This window comes from Rhamphochromis longiceps, linkage group LG11 (genome assembly GCF_057381845.1).
Source record: "Rhamphochromis longiceps isolate RC_006_pf linkage group LG11, R_longiceps_female_GT1.1, whole genome shotgun sequence".
In the NCBI taxonomy this organism is placed as follows: Eukaryota; Metazoa; Chordata; class Actinopteri; order Cichliformes; family Cichlidae; genus Rhamphochromis; species Rhamphochromis longiceps.
In genome coordinates this window covers 12,301,131-12,321,995 of record NC_140567.1, presented here as the reverse complement: position 1 = coordinate 12,321,995, position 20,865 = coordinate 12,301,131, and the positions used below count along the sequence as shown (strand labels likewise).

General features: G+C 40.3%; 1 protein-coding gene across 2 annotated transcripts in view; it reads right to left on the bottom strand.

Moving 5' to 3' along the window:
• adamts16 (ADAM metallopeptidase with thrombospondin type 1 motif, 16) overlaps positions 1–18,519 on the bottom strand; it is a 52,408-nt gene extending 33,889 nt beyond the window's left edge. For both annotated transcript variants that reach the window (XM_085422327.1, XM_085422328.1), the window contains exons 1-5: positions 18,168–18,519; positions 17,969–18,059; positions 14,582–14,940; positions 3,954–4,311; positions 1,163–1,365 (exon numbers count right to left, since the gene is read on the bottom strand). In XM_085422327.1, coding sequence (XP_085278453.1) covers positions 1,163–1,365; positions 3,954–4,311; positions 14,582–14,940; positions 17,969–18,059; positions 18,168–18,254 — 1,098 coding nt within the window. In that variant the 5' untranslated portion in view covers positions 18,255–18,519. The remainder of the gene's footprint in view (positions 1–1,162; positions 1,366–3,953; positions 4,312–14,581; positions 14,941–17,968; positions 18,060–18,167) is intronic.
• Between the last annotated feature and the right edge of the window lie 2,346 nt (positions 18,520–20,865).

The following is a 20,865-nucleotide window of genomic DNA, read 5'->3' as shown; positions in this document are numbered from 1 at the left end:
AGGCTGATGTGTTAAAATGTCCTTAACTTATATTTATGCACCACTCCCATAATATGACTATGAGGGTTCGCTGTATGCCTTTCTCTAAGACCTCGCGAATACATCTTTAGGAAAACTCATTCATTTCCCTCTTTTCGTCCTGCTTTGCGCTGACTCACAGGAAGACACATGGCTGTGGTTTGTTGCAGAAAGGTCAGGGAGGTCATCAAAGAGCTCACTTAAACTAAGCTATGCTGAAAGCTGAGTGTTTGGCAGGCTGTCAGATTTCTGAATTGATTAGAGCAATGAATCCCTATATGTTTTTACATATAGGAATAATGTATCACACCTGTTTCCACAGATCTGTAGTGTTTTGTGATGCATAGTGCACTGCATGTTTTTTTAAATAAGTAACTATGATTTTTTTTGTCTTTCCACTGTCACTGTGAAAGCATAATTCTATACAAAGCTAAAGAGCTTATTAGATTTCCTTTCCAACAAATATTAAATGACTTTTGTAAGCCCCATGAGGGCTGGCAGGTGGTGTGAAGCGTTGGGTATTTTCTGTGAAACCCCATATAGTATTTAGGTGACTCCTATGAGGCCGGTGACTGCTCTGACTTTGTTTTTACTACAGGGAACTATGTTTTCAAAATAGATGGATTATCTTTGGATTTGTCAGTCAGTCATTAAGTAGCAAAACAAGTGTGACGGTATTCGCTTACAGATAAGCTGAGAGGAATGGAGGGGGACACTGCAAGCGTTGTGGAGATGATCTCACCCAGATATCAGTTTCCTGTTTTAAGATCTCTGATAAGTTAGTCTAGCAGACAGGATTGTCAAGTAACTAAATCCTTACTTCAAATAAATTGCATGGCTTCCTCTTTCATCAGCTGATGTTATGGTGTATAATAGCAAAAAAAGCACAGCATCCTAAAACTTCATTTGATGATGTGATTGCAAAGTTACACCAGGCTTTGTGGTTCTGCTGTTAAAGCCACTTGTAAAAATACAAGACAACTTTCCCATAAAGTTACAAGACATCATATTTGGTATTCTTAAAAAAACGAGTCAGCCTTAAGGTTGATTTATGTAACTCCTGTCTTGAATGTGTGCTGCGCCCATGCTAGCCTATAGGCAGAGTGCACATCAAACACAGTGGTAAAGACTAAATTTGTCTCACCATGTTAAGCACAGTAAGAACATATGTAGTTATGTTCTCATGGCCATGGTTGTCCATCATCTTTCTGTCCACCACCACAAGTGTCTCCACATTGAGTCCCTGGTTGGCCTTGTTCTTCATCAGCACTGCCCTTTTATTCCTGGGGATAAACTTGTATTCATCTGGAAGGATAAAAATATCCTCTTCTGGAGGTTTCGGCATGTCTGTGAAAACAGATGGAAAAAGATATAGAGTAAGAATTCATTAAGTAATAAACTGGTCTGAAGCAAAATGATGTAGTAACAGCTGAACAACCTGAATGGAGCATTACTCAGTGATCTATGGCTGCACAGTTAACATGATGAACTACTGTATGGAAGCTTCCGAGTGACTGATGAAAGCCCAAACAATAGCGCATATAATAGCGCCTTAATTGCAGCCATAATGTCCATGACAAATGCAAGCCTTCCTTTCCATTGCTGATTATATTTGCAAGTGATTTGAAATACATTTGTAGCCACTGGCCAAATGTTTACCTTTGCTTATGTGTGCTAACCAGCGATTCTGGCAAATAGCTGGCAACAGCTCTGGATGATTAACCGTGCTCTTACTTTTGTGACCTGATGTCATGGATAAACTGCCAACTGTGCTTTTTTTTTTTTTTTTTTACTGTTGTTGACTCTGGCAGTCTCAATGTTATGCTACCATTAAGTGTGAAATCCTAGTATGTGTTCTGCCTTGCAGTAGCTACAGTTACATAAAGTAACAATATTTAAAACAATCAACTATATGAAATATTTACATGTTGAAAGCACACACATTCATCTGAAATGTATGTGCTTCCAGAGCTGTTTCATATTCTATAGACATGTAACATAAATATAGTGTATTTTTGTCCCAAAATGATGTTTTTTTTGTTTATTTGTTTATTTAGTACTAATGAAAGGCTGTATTATGAAAAAGATTTTGTAACTTTTGATGAATTGAAGCTTGCTATGTGAATCTGGGAGTAAAAGCACCTTCGAACATTCAGATTTGAACTATGACATAAAGTAGAACACCTGTTAGTGCAAAAGCACAGCATGCAACCATAGTATCTTGTAACGTTATCTTCTTAAGTCTTATTTTCAGTGTTTTGATAGGTTATCAAAATTTTGACCTGCTCATCGCTGGCTTAGATAATCTATAAAGGCTAGAAAGTTTGCTTATACAGGCGGAAAGCAGGTGAATGACCAAAGTGCCCTTCGACGAACACACAACGCAGGTGTTCGGTGATATCATCTTATAAAAATGCAAACATCATTGTGTTTTCATAGGGACATACAGCTGCTCTCGTTTGAAAGACCCCCGTGATGCAAGCAATGTTAACGGATCTTGTGGTAATTTCTTGAGAGCAAACATTTGTCATAGTGCAAAGTAAACAGAAATTATAAGAATTAACCTTTACTTATAAAATCAACCACAAATGTCTAAATAAATACATGAAAATGATGATTGTTCGAGGAATCAGCTAATCATGAATGAGTGTTATTGTGTTTAAAGATTTTCAGTCTAAGACAATCTGCTTTACAACATTTACAATCCCCATGTTGTGTAAGTGACAACACACTGCTGATTGTCTCCTTTACATAAAAAGGAGCTAATGTCTTAACAATATGTGAAACCCAAGTCAACATAGAATGTGTTGTCTTTAATCTTGTGTTACAATTTAAAATGAGACACAGCTGCTGTCCAATTTTCACAAGTATTTGTGAATGTTTGCTGCACAAATATGATGATATTACCATCATTAAATAGCAATTTGATGCTTCCACCAGCCACCCTCGTGAAGCTGTTACAAACAGAGTAAACCACAAATGTAAACACATGTAATATTATCGAAGGATAAGAAGGTTATTTAGTAAGTGTTAAGTGTTTTCATATGAAAATCTGAAAAGGGCAAAAATGACTTCATGGCTTTTTTTTTATAATTAAATTAGTAAAAAGTGATCCAATATCAAATCCACCCTAAATCGGAGAATATGTGAGTAAGGCTGACCTCAAAATAAAATAACATTGTTTGGTTCTTAAACACTTAGGATGTCACCAATCCAGAAAAATTTTGTATATTATTTTTTCCCATTTTACTAATCTAAATGTTCTTTGCATTCTTCGTTATTTAATACTGCTTTTAAAGCAATTACCAAGATTGATAATTGCTTTAAAAGCAGAATCTTGAATTACCAATTCAAATTCTTGATATTTCCAGTCCAAATTCTTCTTCTTGCCAAAAAACCAAGACAAAGCAACAAAGGAGAGTTAAAAATAACCCGAACCAAACAAAAAACCCCTTCAGTAGTTTGTTTGGTACAGCTGTTACTCTATCTATTACAATCTAGCAGTGCCTAGCCATCCATGAAGAAGAGGATTTATGAGGCTGACTTTAGTTGGCAATAAGAGCCACCTCGTTGTTAAAAACTTTACCTAGCCGGCCAGATTAAGCACTTAAAATGAAAGTTTAGTGGTGCTGTTACTTTCTGTTTGACCGTGAAAACCCAAATACCAGTGAGATTTGGCTAGTTGACACATAATGATCTATGACCCCTATAGTCAAGAGACATTGTTAGGTTAGCAGTGCTTGCAAATTCTTTTGCAAGTTTCCGGGTTAAGGTGAAATTGATTTTAATAAACACTATGTAAACCAAATTATTAGAGGTTTAAAAGTATTATAACAAGCAAATAGGAAGGTGCAGGAATCAATAATGTATGTAAATCTTAAGAGGAATACTACAATGTTACATTAGCATTAGAAGGAGAAATTGCCCTTACATACATTTCTTCCTTCTCCCACAGAAGTGTTGCTTCTGCTTCTCCCCATGTCTGTAGTCGCTGTCATGGCGATGGTCATTGTGCTGTTGGCCACTTCCATGATGTTTTATCAGGTCAGCTTGAGTGTTGCTGTTATTGTTGTCATGCTGTTTTTGCAGTCCCTTGTATTGATGTTCAAACACTGTGTTGTCAGCGGATCTCTTTTGAAGCACATGTTGCCGCTGTGTTTGGGAGTCCCTTTCTCTCTTATAGAGGATGTGTGGCTGATGACCGAAGGGCGCTGTGAAGTTCTCCATCTGCGCCAAGCCGTGTGACACGGGTCTCAAGAAATATTCTGCATCCTGTGTTTGGATCAAACCTGACTAGAGGCAAAATAGAGAGTTTGATTAGCTTTACAGCTTTACAGCACAACCTGTTACCTAGGCTGCACTAATCTACTGTTGCACCCATGTTGTCTACACTCAAGCCATGTGGAAAACCCTCAAAAAAATCTTTCTCAGGCCAAACAATCTTGAAAAAAGAGGGTCTCTTCCCAACTTTTTTGTGAAAAAATATTTAAACGTGACCCAATAATGAAATATTGTTTGCTAAAACCTCAAAAGTTCACAAATTCTTTTCCACTGAAAAAGGCCCAAAGGGCTGCAGTCATATATTTTAATGATAACGTTATGATAATTACTCTCGCCAGCTTTTCATTTAGCTACCCAGTCTGCCTCTTTTAGCAATTAGTCAAGGTTTGACCCTTAGTCGCTCTGAACCCGCCTCCCTTAAACCTCTTTAGGTCACTGGCCACGTTTCATCATGTTTAACATCTGTTTTACTGTTCAGGGTCAACCGTTATCTCACCTAAATTTAAACCAAACTTGGTCAGACAGAATGATTTTAAACCCAATGGGCTGGTGGCATAAACATGATATATGCTGTATAGCATGTATGTAAGAGAAGCTCTTAAGAGCCCATTTCCAGCTCTGTTTATCCTGTGATATCTTTAATACAACATGGAATACGAGAATGGGCGACATGAACATCTTCAGCAGCAACAATTTCCTTTTACTATATATGAAGATCAATGTGTGCTTTTTTGGTGCCACAGCATAACTTAGACATTCAGTTACAGGTTGCTTTTGTAAAAGGCCAATTAATATGGCCACTTGAAAAAGAAAGTTTTGAAAGAAAGTGTGGGTACAAAGTAAGTACAGTACCAGCTGTTAGGGGCTACTAATTAAATTAATTAATCTGAATTGCTGGCACTTTCCTGACCTGGAGGTCAGGTCAAAATGGGTGATGCAACAGGGTAAAGATCCCAAGCATAGCAGGAAATCTGCAACAGAGTGGTTAAAAAAGAAAAGAATCAAGGTGTTGCAGTTGTACAGTTAAAGTCCAGACCCCAACAAGGTTTTAAATCCTTTGGCAGGACCTTAAGAAAGCTGCGGATAAATGAATGCCCATAAAGTTGTAAAGAAGAGGGCCAAATTTCCTCCACAAAAGTCTTAAAGAATTACTTCAGGTTAACGCTGCCAAAGGTCATTATGCACGCTACTTAATAATGGGGTGTACTTAGTTCTTCAAGAATTGCATAGAATCTTGTGAAATGCTTATTTTTCACATGACTGTCAATATATCTGCACATATTTAAGGACACAGCAATTTTCATTTATAAATGTTCTAACTGGGTCAGTCTGAATTGTAGCAGTGGCATGTTGTTATTAATCTCAGTGGATAAACTGAGTCAAAAGCCTTTTTGAATCTCTACATTTTACAGTGACAATTATTCACAATATTTTTTTAAGCTGACGTTATTCTCGCTTTATTTTTCCCTCTATCCCTGTCTGTGTCAAAGAGACATTTCAGCTTTCATATTCAGCTTTTCAATAAACTTCTATCAACACAACAGATTCAGACAGTTGGAGATGGTTTCCCTTGCTCTCTTCTTCTCTTTTTCACTCTCAGTCTCTCTAAACATGCACCACATTTGTGATGACAGTCAGTTGGCATGTAGTGTTTGTACTTTAACTGCACTTGGCAGTTACAACCATTTCCCTAAAATATGTTTAAATGACTACAGTCGCCACTGCTTTTTTTCTTTCATTTTGTTTCACTGTGAGTGGAGTATGAGGCCCTTCATCCCTGCAGTCAGATGCTGGCTAACAGAGACACAGTGACACAGTTGCAGTGGTGAGGTAGTGAGTGTGTATTAATGTGTCTTTGTGTGTGTATGTGCATAAGTCAGTCCTTACACAGTACAAAGTGGAAGTTTGTGTGTGAGACAAAACAGTGGGAGAGACAGCTGGAAAATCAGGGCTCATAAATGTGAAACTCAAAAGTCTGCATGTGTGGATGTCTGCAGATGTTTCCATATCTCTAAGTAGGGGAATCTCTGGTAGCAATAAGTTAGACTCGCAGGAGCAAATTTCAAACAGTGATGTCTTTCATGCTGACAAGGTCTTCAGAACCAATTTTTTCATCATCACTCATCAACCTGGGCCGTTTACCCTTCATACAGGTCAGAGAACTAGCGAAGCAGAGTCTATGGAAAGTACCGCGCTGAGCTTTGCATGTGAAAACTATGAGGTCGATACAGATGTGTCAGCTATGACCACAATGACCATGCAGTTTACAGCTTTAATCACATACTGTAGTAAAAAAAGTTATTGTCAGTACTGTGCATTTATGAAGTAATTAGCATGATTGGTTCTACAGCTGTCAGAATGGCGTATTCCTTGCAATATTATCAAATTATGAATATTAACACAGGTAAATGAAAGAATTATATATCCAACTGACCACATGATTCCTAGAGTGTGACATTAATGGTAAAATGGGGTAGAGGGGCAGGCTGCTGGGGTACTTTTCAAATCCTACTGTCAAGTTGTATGCTCAAGCCAGAGGAGAGCAGTTGTTATTTACAGATGTCCCATATTCAGATAATGATCATTTCCCACTATACAGTAACTGGTGTTTCACAGATGAAAGCTACCTACAAACAGCAACACTATATGGACACAAATGTAGGCCTAGACTGCTTAGTCTTTGAATTCAGCTGTTTTCAGTCCCATTGCCACGAGTGTAAAAGTCAAGCACTTAACCATGCAATCTGCTTTTGCAAAAAAATTGTGGCTCGTTTTAAAGAGCTCACTGAATTCGAGCATGGTACTATAATAGGAAGCCACCATTGCAAAAAGTCAGTCTGTAAAACGTCTTCCTTTCTAGATATTCCACAATCAACTTTAAGTGGTATTTTTGCAAAGTGGAAGCGTTTAGGAACCACAGCAACAGCCGCAAAGAGCCAGACCACGTAAAGTTGTCGAATGCTGAAGCGGAAAATGCGCAACGGTCGCCAACGCTCTGGTGACTCAATAACTGCAAAGTTGCAAACCTTCTCTGGCATTAACATCAGCAAAACATTCCATGCCAGAAAGATGAGGGTGCGTGATCAGTTATTGAGGGAAAGAAAGAAGTGAGAAAGAGGCTTACTAAAACGTTACCACCTTCCACCATTGCTGGCCCGCCAACGGTCAAGAAATACCCCAGCCAGGATTGTTGCTTATATCACATGTGACAACCGGTGCGTGATTCCACATGGCACCCGCCCCGGCGCTGTGTAATCACAGACAATTGTCAACAATTGGTTCCAAGTCACGATGAGGCCTCTGACCTGAACTGTGCTGCCGCCAACCATCAGAACTTCACATGCTAAGTATTTATTTTTTCTGTGTGGGTGGTTCAGGGATTGAACACTGGGGCATTAGTGTGGTGATATGGTAAAGCAGCTCTACAGGGGAAAGACTGCCAAGAACATTTAAAAAAAATCCCTTTTCATCATTTTTTTTGTTGTTGTATGTGGTTATTTTTAGTCAATCCATTGCAATGAACAAGACAGTCAAGAAAGGAAACCTATTGAGTGAGAGAACATCAACCATAGGATTTAAACCTGCAGCATGTGTACTGACTGTTTAGCTTGCGGTTGTTATAGAAACAGACATCTTTTGATAGCTAATAGCAGTAGTTTAGACAGCGCAGGGAAATCTGGCTGACATTCAGTCTCAAAAAGAACTGTATCTACAGAGAAGATATTTTCAGAGCTGCACTATTTAAATTTGACTTATTTGCAGCTGTATGTTGCCAACTTTATAAGTCATGTGGTTAGAAAAAACCTTTAATTTCCACTTTTGTTTACATTTGCATATGATACTTCGCTGTAACAGCATTTACAGTACAATACATGAAGCAAACAGTTCAAGAGCAAGTGGTTCGCCATTTCAACCGAAGCCAAAGGCTTTCCACTGGAGACATGTCAGCAAGCATGAACAACAAGATAGCTATGGCCACATTTCAAAGTGACAGTGTTCACTCTTTTACTCTTTTACTAAAGTATCTTACAGTTTGTGTATACTGGCTGCTTTGTCTTTTCAGCATTGCTGTAACACAGCAGTTCCCAGATATCTGTCTACACATATACGAAGTGATTTTTGGAGCTGACCATGGTAGCTTACTGCCATGTCATGGCATTTCAATATTTTGTCTATGCAACTTCACTTTTTTCCCTGGGTCAAATCATCAGTGTCGCTTTAATATTTTAAATGAGCGCATGAAAAGCTCTTTCAAAAGCATCGCAAAGCCAAGTTAGGGATGAGCAGCTAATATGCTTGTGTCTGGAGCTCCATCATAAAAAGGACCATGAGTCACTCCTCCACATATTATCCTGTTTCCTCTCATCTGCATTTTGTCACATAGACTGAAAGGACTGTTTCTCTGGAAGGATAGATCAATGCATCTAATTGTTTTACAAATGCTGTCAATGTATTTTGTCCTGTGCTTCAGATATCCAATCCAGATGTTGATACCACAGTATTTAACTGTTGGCTGTGAGCTCTTCTAAAATATGCTGATTTCATTTTAAGTGTTCTATTACTGAATACATCAAGTTTCAGTGACAGAAAACTAGACACGCAGAGGTGTTGTACTGTGTGTGCAATGAATTTAAACAAAGCTAAAGGATGTCGTTACAGACAAAAACAGATTATCTTTTTTATGCAGTTTTTGAGTTGAGCACAAACAACATACATGCACTTTCTTTAATTTAATACGTACGTGAGCGTGTGTGTGCAGGCTGCTATGTTAAGAGATTAGGTCACACTGGTCCCTTTCCTAAATAGCCAAAGTCATCGGATTACACAGTACGCAGTATGAAGTGCAAATAGCAGTCATAAAATGCTGAAATACTACTTGGGAGGGCGCAGACAGCTGGACTCTGTGTCAGACTCATCCAGACAAGCAGCAACAAGAACGGGGGGGGGGGGGGGGGGGGGGGGGGGGGGTAGGCGGGCAAGAAACAGAAGGAAAACGGAAATGAGGCGGGGAAGCGCTCAGTGCATTACAAGATGCACCTGACTGTAGGCTGTATATGTTTCTGTCGTTATTTATCTCTACCCCTCCTCGCTGTCCTCGACAAAAATACGTGGCAACTTTGGCATCTCAAACACAAGGCTTCACATTTCCAAACAATCCGTCTTTTGACAGAACAAAGTGCTTCAAGAGATGATGCTGCAATGCTTTATTTGTCATCCACACTGATTCCACGATGGCTACACTTCCAGCAGCCGAAGACAAGGATTCAGATTGTGAGCTTTGCGTTGACAGAGTTAACTGAACAACTGTGAATTGCTCTCTCGGGTCATATTTTAGTTTAATGCGCATTTCTTTACGAATTAGAGATTCCCACTGTATCCAAAATATCCAGCACGGATTACACAAACTGGAGGTCCTCATTACTTAATCTCCGTGGTATGGTGGAGGAAACCATGAATGATGAAGCCTTGATAAAACTGTTCTCACATCATTGGGTGCACAGTATCTACTGAGAAATGGTGATAGCAACCTGCCAAGACCACACTATGTGCTTTTCAAAGCTTCACTAACATCAGTAGACCCATCCCTCATATTCGCTTGGAAATCCCAGAGGTGGAAGAAATGTGCAGCATTCTATTATTACCATGATTGCGTGCCCCGAGGCAAGAAACACACCCATCCTTTTACAAGTGGAAAACACATACCTTCCAAGTGATTTGTAGTGGCAGGACATTAAGAATTTCCCTTTGATACAAAAGGAAGGTGTGCTTTACAAGTCTGAGTAAAATTAGCCAAACTGATACAGATGTAGGTGAAGCACAGGGTTAAAGTACAGATGTGAAAAAAGGACATACTGTATAGAGAGTAAGCAGTTGCTTATTAGTAGTTACTAGTTGAAAAAAGGTTATTATGCATACCTTTGTGTAATGTTCATGGATGCAAATTAGCAGGAGATTAAATAGCATACAAAAAGGCACAATAAGACCAAATTGTTACTTTGGTAGTACAGTGCTGCTGCTATGCTGCATACAGAAAAATATTTGAGAAAATGAATCATAATAACTCAATAATTTAAGCTAGCAGGTTCCAGCATGGGGTTTGCAGACAGCCAAGTCTCAAAGTTAACATATTTACAGATAAAAATCATGCTTGCAGCTCTGTGAGGCTTACAACATTCTTTTACGTTTTGCCACCATGCTGGTGAGTTCACAATGTCAACTAGCTGCTGTTAGGTAGGCTGGATGACAATAACGATGTTCAACATATTAGTTCGGCATGCTAAACATCTTGTGTCTGAGTAGGTTTTTCAACAAAGCTTGAAAAAGAAGGCAACTGGAGTTCTTTAGGTGTATGAAGATGTTTCACCTCTTATCCAGGATGCTTTTACAGGTCTAAAATGGCTATTTACCCCTAGTAAGGGGTTGTCCCCTTTGGAAGTGGTCTTGAGGTCACTGACCTACTATTGATCATGTGAGTTATCTCAAGGTGTGAAATAAGGCATGGGTCATTACTATCACCTGTGGGTTAAGGATGAAATCCCTGTGAAACCTTGGATGAGAGGTAAAATGTCATCACAAACCTAAAGAACTCCAGTTGTCTTCTGTTTCAAGATCTCAGGAATAACATCTTTTTTCCCCTTTGTTTGGACCAAAAATTGCACAAGATGCCATATGTAGGCATAGGGATGAAAAGAAAGTTACCAGATTGGAACAATTTCTGCATATCACTCCTCAATAGCCTCATATCCATAAAAGCAGGACTAAAGCATATCATGCTGCAGCATAAAGTCGACACAGAGAAGGAACTGTTTTATGATGGGCTGTTCCATGTGTGTGTGCTGGTGTAAGAAACCCTTTGGCAGGTGATCAGTGGGATTGGCCTGAAACTTTTATTCCATCAATTCATTGCTTGTAAGTCAGAGATTTTTACGGCTGATCACCCTCCTGTCATCAACTGCATGGGCTGCCAGAAGATGAGAGTTGAAAAGGCAAATTATAAATAGGCTTTAACAATGTTACACTGCCTGCAAGAAGAATTTTAGCACTTCAAACTTCCAGGGAGGGAGCAACGACCCTTATATTCTTCGTCAATGTCACTCCTTTTCACTCTGATCTTTCATTATCCTTCTGTTGGCGTCGATTAGCCAGCGTGAGAAACCCTAACCCTGCAGCTTACTCTAAACACAGATGGATGGTGTTAATTTTTTTTTTTTTTTTAAGAATGACAGCGCAAACAAATGTGATGAAAGAGTCTAATCTAAGTTGTATCACTGCGCATTTGGAGTCCAGGTGCAGTGCTGCTCCGGTCAATATTTACCTGTTCCTTGCTAAAGCAAACTGGCCAAAGTGCAAGGTCTCCCATATGCTTTCAAGTACAGTGAACTCTGTTATGACGTTTTGACCAGTTGTATGCAACATCTGTAGCACGCACACACACTTAGATTAACTGGCTGGACTTGAACACTTGTCCAAGAACTTTGAACCTTAACCAAAGCTTATATTAACGTTAAATCAATCTAAACATCTTCATTTTAAAATCCGTTGAGGTATCATGTACGTTGACACCACAACGTAACAATGTAAATGGCTTAAGTCCCTAAAAGACTGGCACTATGCACAGCCAGTTTAACCCTATAGGTATGTAGGTCTTTAGTGCAATAACTCATCTTATGTATCAACACTGACTGTGTGACAGTGGTGAAGTTAAATATTAAAACGTATGCAGAAAAATTCTTATATGCAGTTTAGCGCTTAATAAAATGCATTCTTCCCTTTTTTTGAAAATCAGTAACCAGCTTGATCTTTTCCCTAGAATCTAAATACTTTTGCCTGCTGATATTGCTTTGCACTTCCCAACTTCACATCAGAAAAAGCCAAATTCCCAATGATGCCCTGACCCAGTCTGTCCTAGCCCGCCTCAGCCGTGAGAACAACATTTACAGTCTCTGCAACCCTGGACCTTTTGGCTGGATCTTTTATTGGGATCTGCTCTGAAATGTAGACACACACACACACACACACACACACACACACACACACACACACACACACACACACACACACACACACACACACACACACACAGAAGAAGAGAAGCATCCCTGGAGATGTGCCATTCTCTGCCTGTAGTTTTAGAGGGCAATTCTCAGACACAGCAGTGGTCCCTTACAATGAAATATAAACAGCAAACCAACATGGAATTTATTTTAGCCTAATTAAAAACACTAAAAGCCATGCTTAAGTGAAATGTGGTCAAACTGGTTTTTAGGGGAATTTGCTTTTGGTAAAACTGTGAAAAGAAACAAGTTCAAACAATATTTCTTTTTCAGGTGAAAGCTTATATCCCACTGGCCTGAATGCATTCACTAACGGATGTCAACTGACAAATGAAGCATTCCACTGATGTTGAAGAACAAAATGAGGAACACTTGAGAACTTCTCTTCTTTTTACCAAGCTTCAGCTGTACAACAGAAAAAGAGTAGAATGTATAATGAAATTAAGTGGCATAATAGCAAATAAAAAGAAACAATAAGACCAAACAAATCAATAAAATTCTCAACAGAAAGTCTGGTTGAACAAAAAAGGTTTGAGTCAACTAAACATAGCTGTAGTGGTAGACCGTTCCAATGCCTTGTGCCACAAGTGCCACAGGCTGAAAGGCTCTGTCTCCACTAGTCTACAGTCAAATGTGTGAAACAACTAACACATGCTGAGCCTGTGAACGAAGACTGCAAGCAGCAGTGTATTTTGTAAGAAATAATCTCGAGCCTGGTGATTTAGTGCTCTGTGTGTGTACATACGGTCATTTTAAACTCTACTGGCAGCCAGCGTAAAGAACATGCTGACTTCAAAACGAATAAGTGTGTAGGTAAGTTTTTGTATTAATTAAGTCCTTTGTTCTCTAGTCCAGACTGCTAAGAGGGTTAATATAACACTTGGGGTCTTAGCGTGGCACTACCTCACTTGAGCTTATTACAGTAATTTCTTCTTTATGTTCATGCAGCACAGGAGGACCACCAAGGCGAGAACTGGAATTTAGCCAGTAAATCTAAACAGAATGTAAACTAGTCCAGAGGATTTAATTCAGATTGATTCAGTCAGCATTTTTAGCCCAAACTGCATAATAATGACTTTTATGCCTAAAAAAGATGGACTTATTATACATTAACGAGTAGAAAGAAAAATAAAATTGCTTCCAAACACTGCTAGAGCAGATACCGAGCTTCACTCTGACCAAACACACAAATACAGCTGATCATTTAAACACCAATAAATCTGCTCAGGTTCGCATGTGGATATCCGCTTACTGTCTGTGTAGCTTTTAGAATGCTCAGAGTTTAATTTCACCTGGATTGGATTTGCACCCATTTCAATCCTCTTTAAGCAGTGACAGCTGCAAATGTTGCGGCCTTCAAGATGATGCAAAGGTGCTTCTCGTTGTTGGAGGAATATTCAAAAATATTTTTATATCCGTGTAGTAAACGCCATGTGCTAAACGTAAAGATAAAATACCATCAAAACATTGTCATGGCATATTTGGCCCATGTGTATTTTTAGAATTTTCCTGGCTTGTAGCAAACATGATGTGAACATGAAGCTTAGCTTTTCCATCCATTTGTTATTCATTAGCCGACTTACAACTAATAATGCATGACACGCTGGAACGAGAACCTCCTGTGTATGTTTTGCCAACTTATTCGGTGGGTTTTTAAGTCAATTTAAGTCAATTTTCTCTGCACATCAGACAGACAATGGACTGACTCAAGAACTGTGTGAAAGACAGCCATAGAAGCATACTGTCGAGAGTCATAATGTTTCATCAAAAAGTATGGCGTCTCACAATGAAAGAATTGCAATTGAATTGAATTTACTGTCTGTCTTTTGTCTCGGGGTGTTAAGTTACTATATTCCAAACTTTGTGTTGAAATCCAAAAAAGGTCAATAACCTCTCTCTTTCTGCCTCCCCGGTTTTGCCATGACAAGAACTCTGACACTCAGTGTTTATAGTATCAGCGGTCCCAGGATGAGCCAAATTTCTTTGGCTCCCAAGCTCGTTTTTTTTTCTCGGTCATTGAGTGCAATTAGAGAACTCACTGCTAAACCTACATGCTGCCAAAACTTAAGCAATATAAAAATGTCCCTGAGATGCACTTTTATGATGAATTTACCGTGAAGTCTTTTTGACTGATACAGATGCACACACACCCTTTATCTGAACTATTTACTGACTTTCCTTTCTTATCTTCAGAACCCATCCTGCAGCCCATCTTTGTTTTGACTCACCATCCCCATGCATGTGGATAGTGCCACAGAGGAGTTGACCCTTGACCTCAGTGACCCTTGGTAAAAGCAGAGGTCATCCTGATGGTAGGCCCTCAGGCTCTTGGTGCCATTCTTTCCCAGGACCTGGATGGTGAAGCCAGGTGCAATCAGGCTTTCCGAGGCATCCCTCAGCTCCATGTGGAAGTCCTGCCCCAAGCCTCTGAGTCGGAAGTGGACTGTTTCGCTGATGCTTTCAGCGACAGATGAGTCTGCGTCTGAAGCGAGGGATCTGCGCCGCCTTTTGCGCTGGTGGTGGGCAATTTCATGAGAGACGTAAGCGCCTTGGTGGTCGACCTCATATGGAGATACAATCTCATATTCTGGAGATAAAGGATGTTGAAGGAAGAAGAGGCAAGGAAAGGGACAGGAAATGTGAAAAGACAAATGAAACACTGAGTGAAAATTGCAATCACAACACCCACAAAAAAGGCAGCCACAAAAAGCAACTATATCTAGTCTTTTAATGTGGACATATTAAATATAAAGACATTTCTTAACTTGGAACTATGCAACTGAAAGCCTGCTGAGAGGTTTTAACTGTGATGAGAGAAGACTATATTTTTACAGATACAAAAAATAAATGTTTAGCCTCATGGTAAATCTATACTAATTTGTTGTGTCAACATAATTAATTGTGAATTGCTGCACATTGTGTCAGCTGCTGCCTTGGTTACAACACGGTCTAAAACTACAGCTTTTTGCTTTTCTTTGTTAGCTCTCCTCTGCCTGCCTCATTTACTTTTGCTGACGGGGTCAAAAGAGGATTACGAGAAAAGGAAGCTTTCTAGACAATTCCAGGCCTTTTAGTAGAGAGTGAATCATGTTTGACCAAGTACTTTATTTCTTTTATATAGCTCAAACTGGATAACAGCAAGTCATAAAGGGAGATGGTTGAATGTCATTGTCAGCCCTTGTGTTGTAGTCCAGTTAAAAGTCTAATCATGCTGTGATCATAAGAATTAACGGGCTTTCCTCAAAAGGTCAAATCAAAAGTAGCTGATTTTATACTGACTCCCTGCCTTGGTCCAAGTTTCATTTTGAGGAAAAATCATGTGACAGAGAATATTGCTTAAGGTCATCTGAGGAGTAAGAATGGCAGAACAGACTAAGGGACATCTTTTATAAGAAATGAACATATTCACTCTTGCATATACTTGAAATATATATAGAAAAGGTGCATGATGGCCAGCCATCTATCCATCCATCCATCCATCCATACAGGGTACATCCTGGACAGGTCACCACTCTGTCACAGGGCTGACACACAGAGACAGACAACCATTCACATGGATATTCACAGATATAACCAGTTAAGAAAGGACAATTAAGATTACTTTTGGATTGTGGCAGGAAGTTGAACTTACGGGAACCTACGCAGACACGAGGAGAACATGCAAACTCCACACACACTGGATTCAAACAGAGGACTTGCTTTCTGTGAAGTGACTGCACTAACCAATGCACTGCTCTGTGTTAAATGTGCATGATTGCTCTCATTTTAAATTATTTATTTATTTATTCATTTTTACCATAACTTTTGTTACTGTCCTGGGAACTTAGTTAAAAGGGACACTCGATGCTGTCGTGTTTTAAGTCACACAGCTTAAAACATTTTACAGTTGATGCTTTAAGAGTAATCTGGCAGCAAACAGACATAAGAGCATCATGGCTGATTTTGGCACAGTACTGGAATGGCCACTGTAAATGTGTTTAGCCATGCAAAAGTGATACGGTGTCACTTTTTTCAGGTTAAAGTGCACAGAAATAACAACAACATTGGACAGTCAATAAGGGCATGTCCCAGTTACCGTACAGGCTGACCTGCTTTAGCAAGACCTAACAATGAGTATATATAGCACTGAGACAGACAGGTTCTGGCAGTGGGAAAAACATGCAGGGTGGCAGACTGTGTGTCATCCCTGCCTGTGCCAATGCCTGCTTTTTGGTGCATCTTGGTCATTCAGTGTATCTACACACAGCACCCTGTCCTCAGCAGCGGGTGAATTATTTAAAGCACGTTGATTTGCTACGACTGCATAAGTTTTAGCATGGGCAGCCAAGGCAGGAAGCAAAGCCTTGACATGTCACCAGTCTTATCTATCTCAGAGTTACAGGACTGCAAAGAGCAAACACATGCCCCAAGTCTCAAGCATTTTCTATGCGGAAAGCAAAGCTCTTAAGCAAACCCAGAAAATGGTCCTCTCTGTCTTTGCCTCTGTCCACATCCCCCGAATGCATAGACACACAGTTGCTTCCAGTTAACTGCTTGTCCCACCCTCACACAAAAAACAGCTGCGGCGACCCATGTCTGACAGTATACAAACAAAGAGTCCGCGAGAACAGAGTACACATACACACACACACGCACAGACACACACACATGCACACAGAAAGAGAGAGACAGACAAGGCTGAGACAAGATCCTGCAGTTGTTGGTTTGTTGGTTTAGTGGCTCCTGAGTGCCATTAGCACTGATGAAGTCTTCAGCCAGTGGGCACCTTGGCTTAAAGATGATAAAGGAATGAAAATATGAATTCTGCATATGAACTCGTTCTAACATATGAATGTTGACACATTAACAAGGAGAAGTAATTGTTGAAGCGCTGCCTATGACACTAACTCAAAACACAAGCGAGGGCTTTCCCATTCCTTTCTGTTTCAGAACATCCGCACATGTGCTCACAGAGAGTTCATTTATGCAGACATATTTATGCACTTTCATGGTAACAACAACAACAACAACAAAAGATCTGGTAGAGAACTGCAAAGAAGTTGCTGAGTCATCACACCACATGGGGTTAGATCCACAAAAACAAGAACAGATGAAAGCCTCGCTCTTAACTGCTGGCACTAATAATTGACAAAGCAGGCATCACTGCATCCTCAAGGAAGAGTTTGGTCACTGTCCCAGCTAGATTGCTCTGGGAGCCATTTTTATTGTGTGTGTGTGTTTTTTTGTCCCCCCCCCCCCTTCTTGTTCTTGACACGTGTGTTGACTTAATAAATAATTCCTTTCATGTAACGTGAAATAAGTGAAACGACTTTTACAGAATGAAAGAATTCCTTATTTTGCTGTAGACCACAGTTTGAGATCCTCTGCAGCATGCACCAACTAGTGACTCCGAGTCAGGGTACAGGTTGCCCCCCAGCGGTGAATGGCGGTAACGCACAACGCAGGTGAGCGCCGTTTGATGCTGCTGACCGCTTTATGGGTGAGCGAGCGAGAAGTATTTATTGTCTTAATTCAGCTGAAAAGCATAAAACAGACCAGCAACCCACAAAAACATCATTACAGTGGCAAAAACACATCAACACTTCCCCCCTCTGTTTTTCTTGTTTAAAGCCTACCTGTGTTTTGAGGTAAATTGAGAGACCGTAGCAGAATAGATGCGCCTTGATCACATTCGGCACTGTCAGCACCAGCATTCATAAGAACGCTCTGCGCGAGAAGAAGAAGTGCAAATGAACTTGTTTGAGTAATTATGCAGAAAGCACTTGCTTATTTGAGTTCCTGAAAACTTTATGAGCAGCATGCACGCAGACTTACGTTGCCCAGGGTGAGAAACCACAGCAGGTGGAAAAACGACGGTCTCCAGTTTCTGCACGCTGCGCAAGACAAACGCAAGAAATTCATGTCCGTGGATCACTTTTAACACACCTCCCAGCAGTATCGATATCTTAAATAAAACAATTCAACAGCAGCAGCAGAGGCAGCACTTCTGCTTTAGATGAATGAAGCATCAAAGAGATTCGCATGCAGGCTTCAGTTTAACCACTTTGGTCTCCATTTATTTCCATGCGGAGTTCCAATCGCGGTAAACTGCTTGAACTCCAGTCCTCTCTCCCGGCAAGTCATTTTCTTTCTTTCCACTCAGACAGCCCTACAACCTCCCCCCCCCCCCCCCCCCTCTCTCTCCCTCCCTCCCTCATAGCTACGCTCACTCGGCCGCTCTCTCCCCCTCTCTCTCTACCCAGTGACCACCACGGATCCTTTTGACTCCCAACGAAATTATGTGATTGTCTTAAATAGGCCGCATCTCATCTTGGCAATGGCAGACTCCTGTAAAAATCGCACAGAGTCCGAATATGTTTCTCTTGGGAGCCCGACGAGGGAGCTCTGCGCACAATACTCTGTGTGAGTGTTTTCTGGTGTAGGGGGGCTTACCCTAAGCAGGCTACAGCCTGTAGCCAATCACATTTGGCACCTGCTTTGAGAGATGTTCTACTTCTCAGCTTACATGGTCGCTATGATATTTAACAAACACACAAAAAAATGGTTTTCTTTATGTCCCCCATAAGGTCAGGTTCGAATATATGAATCCAGTCATGTGGATCTAGTGGTCCAAACGCGATTCAGAGATTACACCCCGGAGCAGGTAATCAGTAATTTGTGATGGTTTACAGTCTGAAATTTAACCACTGACCCCGTTTAATCCGCTTGCCGTTCTCCCATCTCTCCAATATTCCACAGCTGCACTGATAGGCAGCGTGCCAACATTTCTGAACTCCCTGCAGTCATTCGTAGAAGTGCTCAGGAGTGTGGGAGCCAACGCATCGGGAGCACTTGTTTCATATTCTGAAGTATTTTATCATCCTAAAAGAAAAAACAGATGAGATCTCTGCTGTACGGCAGGGGAAATAAATGTGTGGTGTTTACAGAGTGATCTTTGTGGCACCAAGTCAAAAAACATCTGAATCAGAGTGAAAGTCATTAAAGGTGATCTTCAAGCCAGAGGGTTTGTAGAGTCCACAGAGGATGAAATGTATTTTTGCATATGGTTTCTAATTTCTACAAAGCAGAAAGATCAGACGGTGGCATATTTTGATGACTTTATATTTAGAAGCATTTAACTACATATAGCATGGGTTTTCGTAACAGAAACACTGGCATCTAAAAGCTCATATAGATTTGATGTTCAGGTGCAGAGCACACTAGATAGAAAGTTTACTTTGGTAAATTGGTAGGAAGAGAAGAACAGAAGCTAACCCAATAGTGAACTCAGCTCTCTATGACACCAGGTCTTGTGGATTTGTTTCCCTCTGGAATGCAAAGTGTTTGATGAATCTTCCAGATGGCCTGTGTCATGTTGCATTAGTGATAGCTGTCATGTATGACAGATTAATTTGTTCTGAACGTCAGAACGTTAATCAGTGAGTTAGAAATCAGTGACCAACAACTAACTTTCTCCTGAACCATAGTCCCCTACAGATAGGAAGCAGGATAAGCAAATGCAAGAACATTTTCATTCTGAGAGTAATATGTTATAAGCCTATAAAACCGATACATATACAGTACCCACTTCCAGATTTCTGCCTCTGTTTGCCAATCCTGGGTTTAATCAGTGATAAAATGCCGTCATGAATACAATTCTTACCATATGTTTGGAGGTTCAGGAAATCTGTGCTTTACAACAGCAGCTGACACTGCAAGCACCCCTCCTCGTCCTCCTCCTCCCCCTTCTACATTATTACACAGACCCCTTGCTCAGACACATGTGTGCACTCGCAGCAATCCAATACTCACTCTGCATCTGTGTGTCTGGCATCATGTGAATGTATGGAAAATGTGCTGCTCTTATACATCTGTGTGAGCAAATGATTGATATTTGTTCAGCAAGTGCAGATCTTCACAGCTGACTGGAAAGTTGCCACACCTTTGGCCCCCGAAGGCGTCTGACAGCCTTTTGTTGGGATGTACGGCAGGATGCTTCACTGTGGGATGCGCGGGTGGGCAGATCAAACTGGTAGACTGAGAAATAATTGTTTGTTGTTTGTATTGTTTGAAGGAACTGAAAAAAGAAAGCTCCTGTACATACACCAAGTGCTGTGAGTGTTTTGACCCCCGAACCTGTGAGCTCCTGTAGGCCTCTCAGTCTGCCTGCACGTCTGAGTGCTTGTTCTTCTGTCTTCCTGTCTCAATCAGCTTGGCTTAAAGCCCTACTGTCTGTCTTCAATAACATCTGTGGATGTACAAAGGCAGAGAACTGACACATAAAGGGAACTCACTCCAGCACATAGTCTAAAATATACAGTGCAGTGAAAAACAAGAACATCAATCATGGTTATTGTTGGAAATTAACATTTTGCACATTATTGAAGTAAAGAAAAACAGGTTAATCACAGGTTAAATATAAGAATACTTTCACATACATACAATGCCTGCAAATCCACGATTTAATCCAGATTAAATCCAGTGATTAAAGCTTCAGTCTAGCAGTAGGTGGCTTAGAACCCACAAGAAGTCT